General features: G+C 43.6%; 1 protein-coding gene across 2 annotated transcripts in view; it reads right to left on the bottom strand.

Annotated features, from left to right (window-relative positions):
- Window positions 1–14,833, bottom strand: part of ARID1A (AT-rich interaction domain 1A) — a 78,332-nt gene that overhangs the window by 39,544 nt on the left and 23,955 nt on the right. For both annotated transcript variants that reach the window (XM_065421869.1, XM_065421870.1), the window contains exons 2-4: window positions 11,746–11,958; window positions 10,511–10,972; window positions 9,304–9,417 (exon numbers count right to left, since the gene is read on the bottom strand). In XM_065421869.1, coding sequence (XP_065277941.1) covers window positions 9,304–9,417; window positions 10,511–10,972; window positions 11,746–11,958 — 789 coding nt within the window. The remainder of the gene's footprint in view (window positions 1–9,303; window positions 9,418–10,510; window positions 10,973–11,745; window positions 11,959–14,833) is intronic.

The following is a 14,833-nucleotide window of genomic DNA, read 5'->3' as shown; positions in this document are numbered from 1 at the left end:
CACTTTAGTCAAGAATCTTGGTCCAACTTATGGCCTTGGGAAGGAAAATGTAAAAGAGTGGTACAACTCTCAAATGATTGACCACAACCTTGTGTTTTAGGTTTGTTTGTTTTCAAATGCACCTCATCCTCTATCTACAAAAGATGCAGTGTCTCATCTGAGGTCAAGACTCTGCCCATATATAGAAAGCTAACCCCTTCGGTCTATCCCTAAGGATACGAGTTCCCAGCCTTGCTTCCTCATCATCTGCAAGGCATTCTTCATCTGTGATGTGTTCAATTCAGACTCCAGAAGCATTTAGTCATCTCCGCATGTGATTACACCACCATGCCAACCACACATGAGTTTGGGTGGGCAAAGAAATGCAGCAAACTCAGGAATTCAAAAAACTGTAGGAGATGTACAAGGCTCTTGGCCCACACATTGAATTTTGAGAAGGATTGTACCAAAAACTGAGCAAGGACAGCACAATACCCCCGAAAGTAAGATTTGAGTCAGAAAGTTCATGAGGGATGGGAAGGGGATTTGGAATTAAAAAAAAAAAAAAAAAAAACACAAAACCAGAATCAAATGTTTGTAAGCCAGACATATCTTGTATTTCCCTCCTCTGAACCAGGCCACTGAAAACACCCGTCCCCTTTTCCTTGCTGGCTGTCACTTCCATGCAATTAATTCTGTAGCAGCCCTTCTGGGGCTATCTAAAGGCACAGAGTTGTGTGTTCACAATGAAGGCACTTTTGCTCTGAGAAATCAGTCCAGCAGCACATTCCTATATTATGCTGTTGATCGGGATGAGCTAGACCAGCTGGGAAACTGAGGTATTTAATCTAGGAAATTCTCCTTCCCCACCAGTTTACAGGAGTGAGTGGGGGTAAGGGGGGGGGAGGGGGAGGAGAGAAAGTGAGCATAACCATGGCAACCCAGCCCATTCCACGTGTTGACGATTGCCCATTACTAGCCCTGGAGGTCAGAGGTTGCCAGAACAGTCAATTATCAGAGACGTCTTTCTTGTCATTTCAGGAAACTCAACAGCCTTTAGGAGGTTTTCTTCTTTCCTGGATAAAGACCCGATTAAAAATAATAAAGTCAATCATACAACTCCTCCTCTGCTCCTCACTGAGGGCTTGTCTGAAGTCACACTGCAAATCCTACATCAGTAAGGACGTGGACAGACCTAGGAAAGCAGCTGGTGCCTCCAGAAGGGGGCAGAGCAGAGAGTACGTTAAGGAAGCTGAGCCTTGATCCTACCCTACCACACACACACACACACACACACACACCCTCCCATGACAGCCACATGGGGGCAATTTTCCCCAAGAAGAAGTCAGTCCTGAATGCCAAGGATGTATTTACACAATGATGCTTCCTGTCAATTGAGAGCTCAGGTGAGATGGTGCTAAAGTCTGTACAATTATCAGCCAAAAAGTTACACACCTCCATTTATCCCTTAACCACCCTGTGCCGAGAGCAGAAGAAAGAGCACATGTTCTCCGTGCCCCTCCCACCTTTCTTCAATGCTCCAGTCAGGTTAGTGTCTTTTGCAGAGACTAGTGCTCCCACCACATCAGACTGCCAGAGGGAGAGACTTCTGCAGACTGAGCCAGTGGCAAAAGGGAACAGGTCTCCTCACTTCTCAACAGACCTCCCTGGAGAAGCTTTCAAACTATAAGGCCATCTTTCAAAGGCTATACTCTCTAGAGCTCTTCTAGGGTGCAAAATGACAGCCCTACGTTTTCACTGGCTGTATCTGACTGGGGGGGAGGGGGGGGGGAAAGAGGACTATTGTATTGTTAGGAATCCAAGATCAGAATGGGTCATCCTACAGCAATTTCCTGATTAAACACTGACCTGCCTATTTACTGTAGCCAGGATTAAAAGCAAATTGTGAAGAGTAAGAAACAAGACGGTCTTTCAGACAACCTCTGTCATTCCTCAAAGGAGGTAGAAAACTAACAAATATAAAACCAGCTAATTGAAATTGTTCCTATGAAAACAAAAGGCTCCAGCAGTTAGGGGAATCTGTGTAACATATACAGGCAGGAAGCAGAGCTGAGCCACCAACGACCAGAATAGAAACAGGAAACGGGCCCTGGATCGAGCATAGCGAAATCTGCTGCAAGCACAAGCTCCAGCACGAAGCACAGGGAAAGCAAACTGCATCAGTGGCTCAGAGCAGCATGATTTATAAGGTGGAAGCGGATTGGCTACCCCGGCAGAGAGAAAACGAACGCACAGGGTTCAGCGCTGTTCAGAACAGCCATGGCCGATACAGCAGTGGGGGTGGGGAATTTCCTTCTAAACACCAGGTTAGACTAGCTTAGTCCAAAGCTGGAGGGAGGAGTGGGAGGAGAGAAATTGCCACATGGACAAATAGCAAAGCAACCTGGAGAAGCAGGTCACACACAGAAAACAGGTCACAAGAGTGACTAGAAGATCGTGCAGTGCTGCTATAACAATGTCGGTCCCAGGATATTAGAGAGAAGGTGGGTGAGGTAATATCTTTTATTGGACCAACTCCTGTTGGTGAGAGACACCAGCTTTCGAGCTACAAAGAGCTTCTTTAGGTCTTGGAAAGTTACCTTTCCTGGATCCGAGTACCTTTCCCAGTCATGAGGAAGAGGTCCATGTAGTTTGGTCTCTCACACCAACAGAAGTTGGTCCAGTAAAAGATATTACCTCACCCACCTTGTCATTAGATTATGTACTAGAGGTGCTAGTGGCATTCAACACCTTTCTCAAGCCCATAAAGAGCTATTAAAAAACAACCACCACCACCCAAAGCTCAGGGCTCCAGAGAAATAGCAGGAAAGTGTTACCAGCCCCAAGATCATAGCAGAAAAAAAATCCTAGAAGAATTAACAAGGAGACTTTGACAGAAGATACAGGGGGATTCATTCGATTCCCATTGTCAAAACAGGCTTTGTAGCAACCTTTGTGAAGCACCAGTCATAGGATTTCAGGAATTGCACACTTTGGGACAAGTTACAGGAGTGTTTCCCGTCTAAACATTTCTGTGGTGCCCAGTCACGATAGCATAAAAGTGCCAAATGTCTTTGACATTTATACATCGCTGGTCCTCTTCTATGTCTTGTAGTCAGAAATAGGAGCCAAAAGTCCAGAAACAAACAAGTTTACAAAAAAATGTTTAGCAGGAAGCCTCAGCAGGGAAGGAAGCAGACTTTGAGTTCATTATTAGATTTAACTATGAATGTGTATTTCTCCCTCCAAGTCACCAGCCTGGCTCTTAACTTGGTCTTCAGCACCTAACATTCAAATGAAGACATTTGTGGCTTTTTTCCCCCAGCAGCAACTTCCTCAAGTCAGCTTTTAGCCATAATTTAGTTTGCTGTTCTGATTATTTCCAGTCAGGGGGATTGTGCAGAAGATGACATTTTACTCACAGACACAGCTGACTGAACTCACAAATTATTCTACCTTTCAGTACTTACAAATATAAAAGGGGGAGGGAGGGGAGAGAGAGAGAGAAACAGACAGACAAGTGGAAATAATGGTAAATTTAGCTAATCCCACCAGCACTTCCTGACAAGCCTCAGATGCCAAGAAATAAATGGATGCTAAGTATTTGGGGTGGCAAGGAGATAGAGAACAGCCAAATAATTCCCAGACTGCCACACCACACATATAACAGGAAAGCAGTGCCACTTTTCACCCCTTCCCCAAAACTATTGTAGAGTTTGAACGAAAATGATCTAGACTGCAAAACTATGAAGCCATAGTGAATGTGAAAAGTGAGATTTGGTTTTTGAATTCCCTTTTGTCCTCAAGAGGTGAAAGACCCTATTACCCAAAACATCCAATGGCAAGCGAGTGATCAGTACATGCGGCTACTAAACTGCAGTATCAAAGCAGATCAGCTTTAAAATACCCGGAAAGCTAAGCCAGAGAGTCCCAATACCACAACTAGGGCTCTGACTTGGAAAAGTTATAAATTACTAGGTATGTCAACAATAATTGTCCCTTGATGTTCTCCAAATTATATCTCAGAGCTTTCAAGAGCTCTCACTAAGGTCCTCAGGACAGCCAGTAAGCCAGGGACTGCTACAGCGCACAGTTGCAGTTAGTTTTCACAAAAACGCTTGCAAGCCAGTCTTGAACCAGGACTCCAGTAAATTATTTAAACCTATTGTATACTTGCAGTTCCCCTCCTCCTGCACTCAGAACCAAGCAGTGGAAGAGATCCATAACTCACAACCCTGGTGACTCGATACCCTATTTATTCCTCTTAGGCAGAGCTGCCAGTACCAGAAGTCACCTTTTACAGTCAAGTCAAACAGCTCATCCAATGCTGAAATTGCAGACTGGAACCGGCACTCATGGTTGCTCTGAAGTTTTCCCCCTCCCCCTCAATTTTATGTACACATTTCTGCTTGGGTGAAGATTATCTCACCTTCATAAACTGAAGAGATGATCAAAATTTGTTCCTACCTGAAGACTAGTTTTCCGCCATTTTCATTTTGACAGGGAAGCCACCCTATACCTGTTTATGGGGTGCAATACTTTATGCCCAACCCAAAATATTACCACGGTTCCTCATAACAGGAAGAAGTCGGAGTCCCTTCAGCAAACCAACCTGAAACCACCACCAAACTTGTTTGGCTTCACCAGGTTAGCCACAAGGTTAAGATCTCCTGCCCTCATGGACAAGCACCAACATGTCCATTCTTCTGACATAGGAATGCCTTAAAAAGAACAAGAGTACTTGTGGCACCTTAGAGACTAACAAATTTATTTGAGCATAAGCTTTCATGGGCTACAGCCCACTTCATCGGATGCATAGAATGGAACATATAGTAAGGAGACACACACACACACACACACACACACACACACACACAGAGAGAGAACATGAAAAGGTGGGAGTTGCCCTACCAACTCTAAGAGGCTAATTAATTAAGATGAGCTATTATCAGCAGGAGAGAAAAAACTTTTGTAGTGATAATCAAGATAGGAGCTTGAAGAAAGATGTAGGCTAACAATTCCATCTTCTAACCACATAATTCTCTAAGGTTCCAAGAGAACTGCCTAAAATCAAGTGTCTGCAAGCAAGAAAACCAACTTGAGACAAAGAGGGGAAAACAGACCATCAAGATCCCTAACAGGAAGGGGGGGGGGGGGGGAAAACCCTGTGATTTAAGAATTCAGGGACTTCTGCAAAAAAAATTCCTAGCCTAGACTTTAACACACAGCCCTTTGGATAATGATGGGATGTTCAGCTCAGTCATACTTCAGATGAAACAGAAACATTAAACCTGCCACTATACTACATAAACATTGAGAACACCAATCAAGGAAGATGCTAATTAAGAGCAGAGGGGAGGGATAGCTCAGTGGTTTGAGCATTGGCCTGCTAAACCCAGGGTTGTGAGTTCAACTCTTGAGGGGGCCATTTAGGGATCTGGGACAAAAATCTGTCTTGGGATTGGTCCTGCTTTGAGCAGGGGGTTGGACTAGATGACCTCCTGAGGTCCCTTTCAACCCCGATATTCTATGAAATCAAGGGAAGGCAAAGGAGAAGAAATGGATGAAGTAGCTATTAGACATTTCACATCCCCGCACTTCCAACCATGTTTCTAACCCTTAGAGAAAGCTGCAACTCTTATTTATGGACAATGCACTGCCACTAGGCTTGTGAAGGTTGTGCAATAAACTCTGCATGGGATTAAGGTCTCTCACATAAGGGAAAATTAGTATTTTTTGAAACACTGACCTGCCATTTCCCCCTCCAGTCGTACTGAGGATGTCTACAGCTCAAGACGAGACGAGACAAGACAAGACAAGAGGAAGGGAATACAAGAAAGGATCCAAACTTAGCACAGAAGAGCGCTCTCTGATTTCACCTAAACACTGCTGAAAGCCAACTCCTCCCAAACCAGAGAGAAGCTATTGTAATTAATAGTTGGAGATATGGTCCTCAGATTCAGAAAAAGTCAAGGTCTCAAGAAGCTGAACACCAAATAAACTGGATGCTACCTGCCAGAGAGTCTCTTGCTGATGATCAGAAGTTTAGGATCCCCTGGGAGAAAGAGATTTATATTAATGATTACACCATCTATTACATCCAGACACTAAGACTACACACTGTCCCCTCCCATACACAAGAGTTATCTAAGTTTAGTTTAATGAATTGCTGATAGAGACTCCCTAGGAATTAAAGAATTCTTCAGAAAAAATTTTCACCCAGACTATTGTAGGGAAAATTGCCTTTGCCAGGCACCTACCTGGATCTGCCACTGCTTTAAAGACATCTGTGTCACTGGGTAGCCGCAGTATATTTACTCACATGCTTTTCAAGTCTATTCTTCAGAAAGGGGGAGAGAGACCAGGAAGAAGGACTTACGCTATAAAAGCCCAATAACTTGTGAACCAAAGTGGAAGGCTAGACATTTTTTGCAATCTACAGATGAGCAAACAAAGCATTAAATAAGTCTGTGAAACGAATTTCAACCTCTTGCAACATTCCTATATTTCAGATTCTCACAGCAGTGAAAGAAAGAAACATCAGATAAAGACACAAAGATTAGTTCTCTAAAGTTACTGAACAGATTCCTAGCACACCACCACCAGAGACCAGCTACACATTCCTCAGAGAGATCTTGCCTGGACTGGCAAGAAGTGCCACGTAGCCTGGACGTTCCTGGTAGACTTATGGTTAAGTATCTCAGAGACTGACTTTTATTTATTTATTTTATTTTTTAAAGGAAGTGTTTCCCACTTCATTGCCTAAAGTTTCAACACAGGCACTAAGTCTGATGGAGACATATGGAACCTCTGGCCCTTATGCAATTAAGAAAAAAAGTCTTTAAATATATTTAATACCTCCTAAGCAGAGAGACCTAGAAAACAGCAGTATTCACTTTAGCCAGGGCTGCTCTACATGTCAGTAATTAAGAAGCTGCATTTCATAGGTTGCCAGTTACCAAGGCGCACAATAGTGGCTACTCTGCAGGGCTTATTGATCTTAGGGAAGCACCTAAAGCTTTCAAACGTGAAAGGCTATAGTACTACCTATGGTTCTATAAGGCATTTATATATGGCTGCTTGGGAAAGTTACTCTATTACGGGGGGAATCCAAAATCCCTGATCGACCATCCAACTTTGAGGGACACGGGGAGAAGAATGAAAAGGGTATATTTACACTTTAACCAAAAAAAATCCCTATCAAGCTATTCTGCGCCAAACCTCCCAGTACAGAAACCGAGGAAAAGGTTGCCTATTGGAACAAAAATGGGTAGATAACACCGGCAAACATTCCCTTTTTACAGGTACAGAAGTTCTTTGACACAAAATTGGATGTGCATTAGACAGTAAGTGACAAAAGTGTTCACCTTAAAGCTAGGGTTAACAATTCCCTTCATGTTAGCAGGAGATGGAATTCTGGGAAACAAAAATTGAGGGTTTTGTTTTTGTTTTTGTTTTTAAATCCTGCACATCTACAAATATTAAAAAAAAAAAGGGATGTGTACCAGGCTCTAGGAAGCCATAGACGGACTGACTGACGGCCTTTGATTTCACTACCTAATCCTTGAAAGTCTGAGAGACTGAAAGGCTGTAAAGATGTTTGGTTAAATAGAACACTGGGTCTTACACAGAGCAAACTCCTAACGCAACACTAGATTGAGTTCCATATGCTACAGAGTTCTAGAAGAGATTTCTCACACGGGAAGCTTAAGTACGCATCAAACACTGATGGATGTGTTAAAATTCAAGCATCTAAACACGACAGAACTCCCACATTTCCAATTCTGCTATTCCACAACAGAGCCTCTTTGAAGGTAAGTTTGAAGAGGGCTCAAGGAGAGACCACATTTATCCATAACACCACAAAAACAAACTCCCACTTGGCTCTGAGCAGGAGCCACTTCTGCTAAAGAGAACAATTCACCCCTATAATCTGAGTCAGATGGAGTTGATTGGACGGATTCATGGAGACAGCATCAACAGTGCTACTAATCATGACACTCCACCGCTCAGATTCAGAGCGATTTCTTCAATGGCTACACTTTCCCTACATTGCAAGGCAGAAGATGGGTCATAAAGAAGGACTTGTAGAGAGAGAGAGAGAGAGAGTGTGGAAAGAAACATGCTATTTAAAGATTCTCCACACCTCAGAACGAAATTGATCTTCAAAATCAGGGTCCAAAAGGAGCCAACACCAAAATAAATTTAACCCATTTTGTTATCAAAGTTAGAGTCTGATCTGCATTTTGATGACATCACTTGCCCCTATGATCCATGGAACTGTTTAGAAGGGCTCACCACAGACCAAAAAACTGGATCCCACTGTTGAGAGCAAGAATAACTTCTGCTATGCACACAACTCGTTCTCCTTTGACCAATACAACTGCAGTTTAGGAAGGAGCTTTATTCTGGGTGCTAAAGGAAAAGAACTCCCATCTGGTTATAAGGGGAAATAATTCTTCCGTGAAATCAAACTGAGTTCAACAGCTCAAACTCTTCTTTTGAGCCATAGGCATGGATCTGCTTGGTAAGCCCATTCCAGACCTTTAAAGGAGAAATTTATCAACCCTCCCCACTAAATTGCTACATTCTAGGAAGTTTAAAACCAAGATAAAAGACATCTCGCTCAACAAGCAGCCAGAATGCTGTACCCAAAAATCTGATAAGTTTACAAACTATATAATAGTTCAAATGTTTAAAAAACACATAGCAAACAGATTTGGAGTTAAGAGGTAGCTACTGTCCCAGCTGCAGTGAAAGGAGCTTTCTACAGCTCATCTTCCTAACTCCAGGTACTGAGTAACCTGTCTTATTCAAAATCTGTTCAGTCATGTTGGACCCAAGGTGCACAAATCAGCAACATAATAATTCTCTGACACACAGGTAGTGGCTACAAGTCTACTAGACTATTAAAATACATGTAATACTGGGCTAAATTGGAATGCAAAAAAAAAAAAAAAAAAAACCCAAAAGAACAAGCCACGGCACCCCTATATTTTAAAAAGGACAAAACCAGAGGCTGCCCTAGTGATCAGTTCTCTTCGGCAACTGGAGACCTAACATAAAAACATAAGCATTCCAGAGTGCCAGTCAAATGAATATTTAGTCCAGCGCTTTCAGGGTTTAAAAAAAAAAAAAAAAAAGTTTACCCTCAGCTCCATTACCTTTGTAAGTTATATCTAATCTCCAGGGGAAAATCAGAAGCTACTGACTAAAAGCAAGAAGCTTAGGCAGCCTCTATACCTGCTTCCATCTGGAATACTTCAGTACTAGTGATCCTGGTTACCCTCACATCAGTCACTTACAGACAGCCTCACCACTCACCGGCAGGCTGGAGGGCCTTGACTGAAGATTCAAGTTCATATCTTCTTGTCCTTTACTGGAAGCCATTGAGGGGGCAGATGATGCCTGGGACCCAAATGAGTCTTGAGATAACTCCTGAAACACAAAGAAAACACAGAAGTGAAATATGGACTCCACAGCAATTGGCCTGGGAGTATTCCAACAATAAGGAGGCAACAGTTTACGTACCACTTGAGGGCATTTATCCAAAACAAAGAGGGAGACAAAACAGAGGAACTAAGTTAGTATCCCCTGCCTCCACACAGGATCAAGGCTGCTGATGGACAGCTAGGCCAAGTGTCTGTACTAGAAGGAATTTCAGCACTAGGAGTCTAAAAAGACAGTGATTTTCCAGTTATTGCTCTATTTTTCACAATACAGACCACTTAAGAACCAAGATCTCTTGTAGGCACTTTCTCCTCCTACCTTCTATACCTTTCCTCTGGAAACTATGGTAATTAATTACATATATTAATAGAGCCGGTCCAAAACAGTTTTCTGAGAAGTTCTGTCAAGATTTTTTGATCTTTTTCCACAGATTGTGAATTTCAAAGGTTTTCAGACAACTCCATGCTTAATTATTAGAACATAAGGAAGATGAAGATAAGTTAAAGATAAAATTAACAGGCCTTGCTCTTTGATTAAAAACTCCATTTCATATTTGTGCTGGGTATTTCACTTCCCCACAAGTGTAGGACTGTCTACATTCCCCGCTACTCTGACCTTTCCAGGTCACTTTGGGTCTATTCTTCATTTGCTTCCTCCCCCAAATTTGGGGCCATGTTTACATGGAAAAGTTTACATGGAAAAGCCTCACCCAAGCAACAAAGTAGCCACTCAGGGTGCAGAGACAGGCTTGTTACTTTCAGTGATAAAAAAAGGCTCCCAATGTCTTGGAGTCTTGCACTGGGCTACAAAAGCAGCAAGCAGTGTGATCTCTTGAAGACCTAGAAGTGTGTCATCACTATGATAAACACTAGAGCTCTGTGGACCACTCAGTGCCTTCAGTGGTCTCATTTCCACATCATAGCCGGAGGAGATACAGATCTCTGCAGAGCTAAGAGGGCGATACATTTATTAGTTTAATCCTAGGTAAGCAGGGGTTCGTTGGTTTTAAAATGAACAGAGAACTAAATTCTGCAAACTCTTGTAGTTACCTACGGGAGATAGCGAGCAGCGGCGGTCCTACCTGTGGCGGTGGGAAGCGTTGCTGGGAGTACGCGGACTGCTGCTGTTGCTGTGGTTGTGACGGAGGGTACGAAGAAGACTGCTGAGAAAGGGCAGAGGCGGCGGTTTGCGGCGTTTGTTGCTGCTGCTGGTAGGGCGACTGTGACTGCGGCTGGGAGTATGGAGGCTGACTCTGTTGATGTTGCTGGGCCGTGGGCTGCTGCTGGGGATACGGTGATGGGGACTGCTGATGAGGTGGCTGGGACTGTTGCTGGGAGTATGGAGGCTGGGAGGACGGAAGCTGTGTAGGTTGAGACTGAGTCTGCTGCTGTTGATAAGAAGTTTGGGAGTGAGAGGTCTGGGATGGTGGTTGCTGAGAGTATGGAGGCTGCTGTTGCTGGGGATGAGGACTTTGCTGGTTGTAATATGGAGTCTGGCTCTGCTGTCCATAGGCACTTGGGCCCTGCTGTCCATAAGGAGGAATCTACAAAAGGAGAGTAGAATTATGCAAGTTAGAAACAGATTCCACGAACAACCAGAACATGTCTGAATCGGGAGTTTCTGCAGACATGACTCTCAGGCGGCTGGGCTGGGCAATTGACTGGAAAGGTAATGGAAACGCTGCTGTCTAGATGAGTACGCCGCCGAGGAAACAGCGAAGCCAGTGGTGTGCCAGATTCCGTCTGGCAATAACAGATCTTTAATATGGACCCATAAGGACTTGGTTGTGATGTCTATTAGTCCATCCTCAAATGTAAGTAAATCACCACAAAGAGTGAAGTCTCACTGCAAAGGCAGCCTTTTGAATTCTGCAAGAGATCAGGAGGAGATGATTGTATGAAGCAATAAGCCACCCCGACCTGAAGTTTACGTTACTCTGAGGTGTAGTTATATCTCTATGCTAGTTTGAAGATTTGTGTAGATGCTGTTTTAATCCATTAACTGTTTTCCCCTCCCGCCCCCCTTACACTTGTGATACTAAAGATCTATTGTCACCTCTCTGGAAAGCAAGATCATCACAGATCCTTGTCCTTCACATCACAACACACATCAGTCCAACCGCATCACAACACACAGCCTAAACAACAAATGATATTTTCACCTCAATAACTGAGACTGGTACATAGCTGAATTTGTTGAAGACCGGTCCCGTTAGTACACACATTCATAAGCCATATTTAAAGAGTTCATTCATCTGCTTGTCAGAGAAGAATGGGTTGTGGTGAAGCATGAGAGGTGTTTTATTTTTTGCTCTACCTGCTGCGCATATGAGATGCTGCCCATTGCACTCTGTGTCCTGCCTTGAATTCCCATGGGATATCTCTGGGGAGTCTGTGGCCCATATGGCTGCCCTGGATATCCATGTCCTTGCTGTGGTCCCGACTGAGGTCCCTGCTGCTGTGTGTACGGGTTACTTCCTCCATATGGCTGAGGTCTCATCTTCCCCATCTGATCCATTGGGCTTGATGGCTGTGAAGAAAGTTATGACGTGTATACAAACTGAATATATACCACATTTGCCTATACAATCCTTACTCCCATTCAACGATAAAAGGAACTGGTCAGCAAGAAGGGGTGCAATAAAACCCAAGCTGCCCTGCATCTCCTCAACTAATGAGCTATCAGCTGACAAAACTGCAGTCTTGCCATAAAATACAGCATCACTCTCTGGAGGATAAGCAAGCACACAGGGCCAACAGATACTCCCCACAGCACTAATTCAGCTGTGAGGAATCTTTTTACACTCTGCCATCTCCTCTGAGGCCTGGAGAAAGGAAGGAGAGAGAAGGGTCATTAGGGGAAAGGGAAGTCAGTTGATATATCCAACTAAAGAGCAGTCATTTCACATGAGAAGTGGAAGAGTCTTTTCCCATATCAGGGAATGGTTTAAGCAGCAAGTACACCACAAATAATTAAATTCAATGTAAAAAGTTGGGTTAATATAACGCTACAGCTGAAAATTTAAAATGCACAGAAGTCAAAATGTTATGGCTCCCACAGCAACCTCCTGGCACCGATAGTTTCTTGCATACCTCTACATGCGATTAATTTCGCCTTTTGTGCATTTAAATTCAGCCACACTACTGCATTAATCCAGATGTTTATTTCAGAGTGTGGTGCTACAGGTGTACATACCAATGCACGTGTAAAGCTGCATTTCCACTTTTTAGTGTGTTCGACATGTTTCTTGTCGAATTTTTGAAACGTGTAACAATATAAAATGCCCTCAGCTTTTAGAGCCATGCCCATGGAAAGGATGGAGTTTTAGAACTCAGACTTTTTAAAAAACATGTTCTCCAAGTACACGTGCACTCATGGCAGACTTTGCAGGAAGAAGCTACCACCACCACCATTTCCCTTGACTGCAATTTTGACCCGAGTCAGTCCATCTTTGAATCCTCTCCGTTCCCCCACCCCCATCTGCTTCCACCTGATCAAGCTCAGGCCTCTGGTCACCATTTTCTGAGTCCTGTATAATTCACCCTTCCCTACCTATCGCCAGCCCCTCACATAAATATCAGTGTTTTAAACACCCAGCCATCACCATATGCTGCCTCCTAGGGCTTGTCTACATGACACTTATGTTGGTATAACTTATGTCGCTCAGGGGTGTGAATAAGTCACCCCTGACTGACATGTTACAGTGACCTGAGCAACGGTGTGGACAGCACTGTGTTGGCGGAAGAGCTGCTCCTGCTGACATAGCTACCACTTCTCGGGGAGGTGGCTTTATTATGCCGACGGGAGAGCTCTTTCATCAGCATAGAGCATCTTCACCAGATGGGCTACAGTGGCACAACTGCATCGCTGTAGCCCTTCTAGCGTAGACTAGCCCCTATGCACAGATCTCTCTTCCTTTGATCAACTGCAAGGCTAATGCCACTTTTCAAATCCCTTTTTAAAGAGCCACTTCTCCCATGACGCCCACAGGAAACCAGCTGACTGCTACTGATAAACTTGAAGAGTAATGGGGAATAGTTTATATATAGCCCTTAGAAGACAGGACTTTGTATTTCCAAACTGTGGTCACATCACCTACTCTGCTTGGCCAAGGTGGAGTACAGCACATAACATGTATCTTTAGAGATGGAGATTCTCTAGGTCGGTCTCTCTCTATTGAGAGCAACTAGCATACTATGGGCACTACCAGAAATAAAAAGCAAGTTTGACAATTAAGTGGTTTATTTCTACAACACCCCATTCTAAACTGAGGCCCTTTACGTCAAAGTCTGTACTTGACAGAAGTGTAACGTCATCCCTAAGGAAATGAAAAAAAACTTAACACACATCTCGGATGCTTGTAATCCAAGCAGGCTAACTTGTCTCCTTCGGGGCTGCAGCATGCATCAGCAGCGATATAGCATGTGGCCCCTTCCTTCCAAATCTCCCATTACACACACACACACAATCACCCCTTTCACAGATAGGGCTTTAACTGCCCTAGCCTTAACAGACTTGCTCTGGTTTAAGAGTCCAAAAAAAAAAAAAAAAAGTACCATCAGAGATTCTACTTGAATCCCTTTATTCAGTTTAACTCATGTGCTTCAAGAAAGGAACAGCCAAAATTGAAATGCAGTGATGGCCTATCAATCCAAAAGCTGGTGAGAGAAGTTGGAGGGTGGTGGGCTATAGATCCCCTTGCACACTAATGTTATACAAGATGGAAAAGCCAAGAGGAAGTAATGCCTGTTCTCTTGCAAGAACACTTCAGGATAAATAAGGAAATACCAAACCCTGACTGCAAAAGGCTGGAGATCCTTCTCTGGACTGACACATGGGAAATCCTTTCGACAGGAAACCACAGGAGTAGATTGCTTTTGACATGCAATCACAGTAAAGGCCACCGAGACATAATTGAGAGAAAAGTTTTGCAGCTTCTTGATCAGTGAAGTCCAGACCCTTTTCTTACACCCTCCTGCATTCACAGAAAGAGACCATTACTTACTGTAACTAGAGGTTCTTCGAGATGTGTGGTCCCTATCTAGATTCCACACGCGGGTGCACATGCACTGGAGCTGGAACAGTTCACAGTAGTGTCAATTGACACAGAGGGACCATCACTCGAAGAAGAGCCAAAAGAGAAACTAGAAGCGATCTCAGAATCTGTGTCAAGTTTTGGTACTTTGAGAGAGTGTTATTACAACCAAACTTTTAGTCCGGTCATCAGACAAATTTTCAAAAACAAAATTTGCTCTACTTCACTGTAGGCAAAAATAAGTGCATGATCCAAAGAGGATGGAGCTAGGCTGTTCTCAGTGGTGGCAGTGGAGGAGGTCTAGGCTGGATATTAGGAAAAACTATTTCAATAGGAGGGTGGTGAAGCACTGGGATGGGTTACCTAGGG

The sequence above is a fragment of the Emys orbicularis genome, chromosome 23 (genome assembly GCF_028017835.1).
Source record: "Emys orbicularis isolate rEmyOrb1 chromosome 23, rEmyOrb1.hap1, whole genome shotgun sequence".
Classification (NCBI taxonomy): Eukaryota; Metazoa; Chordata; order Testudines; family Emydidae; genus Emys; species Emys orbicularis.
Note: the sequence above shows the minus strand (reverse complement) of the source record. Positions and strands in the feature narration are given on the sequence as shown.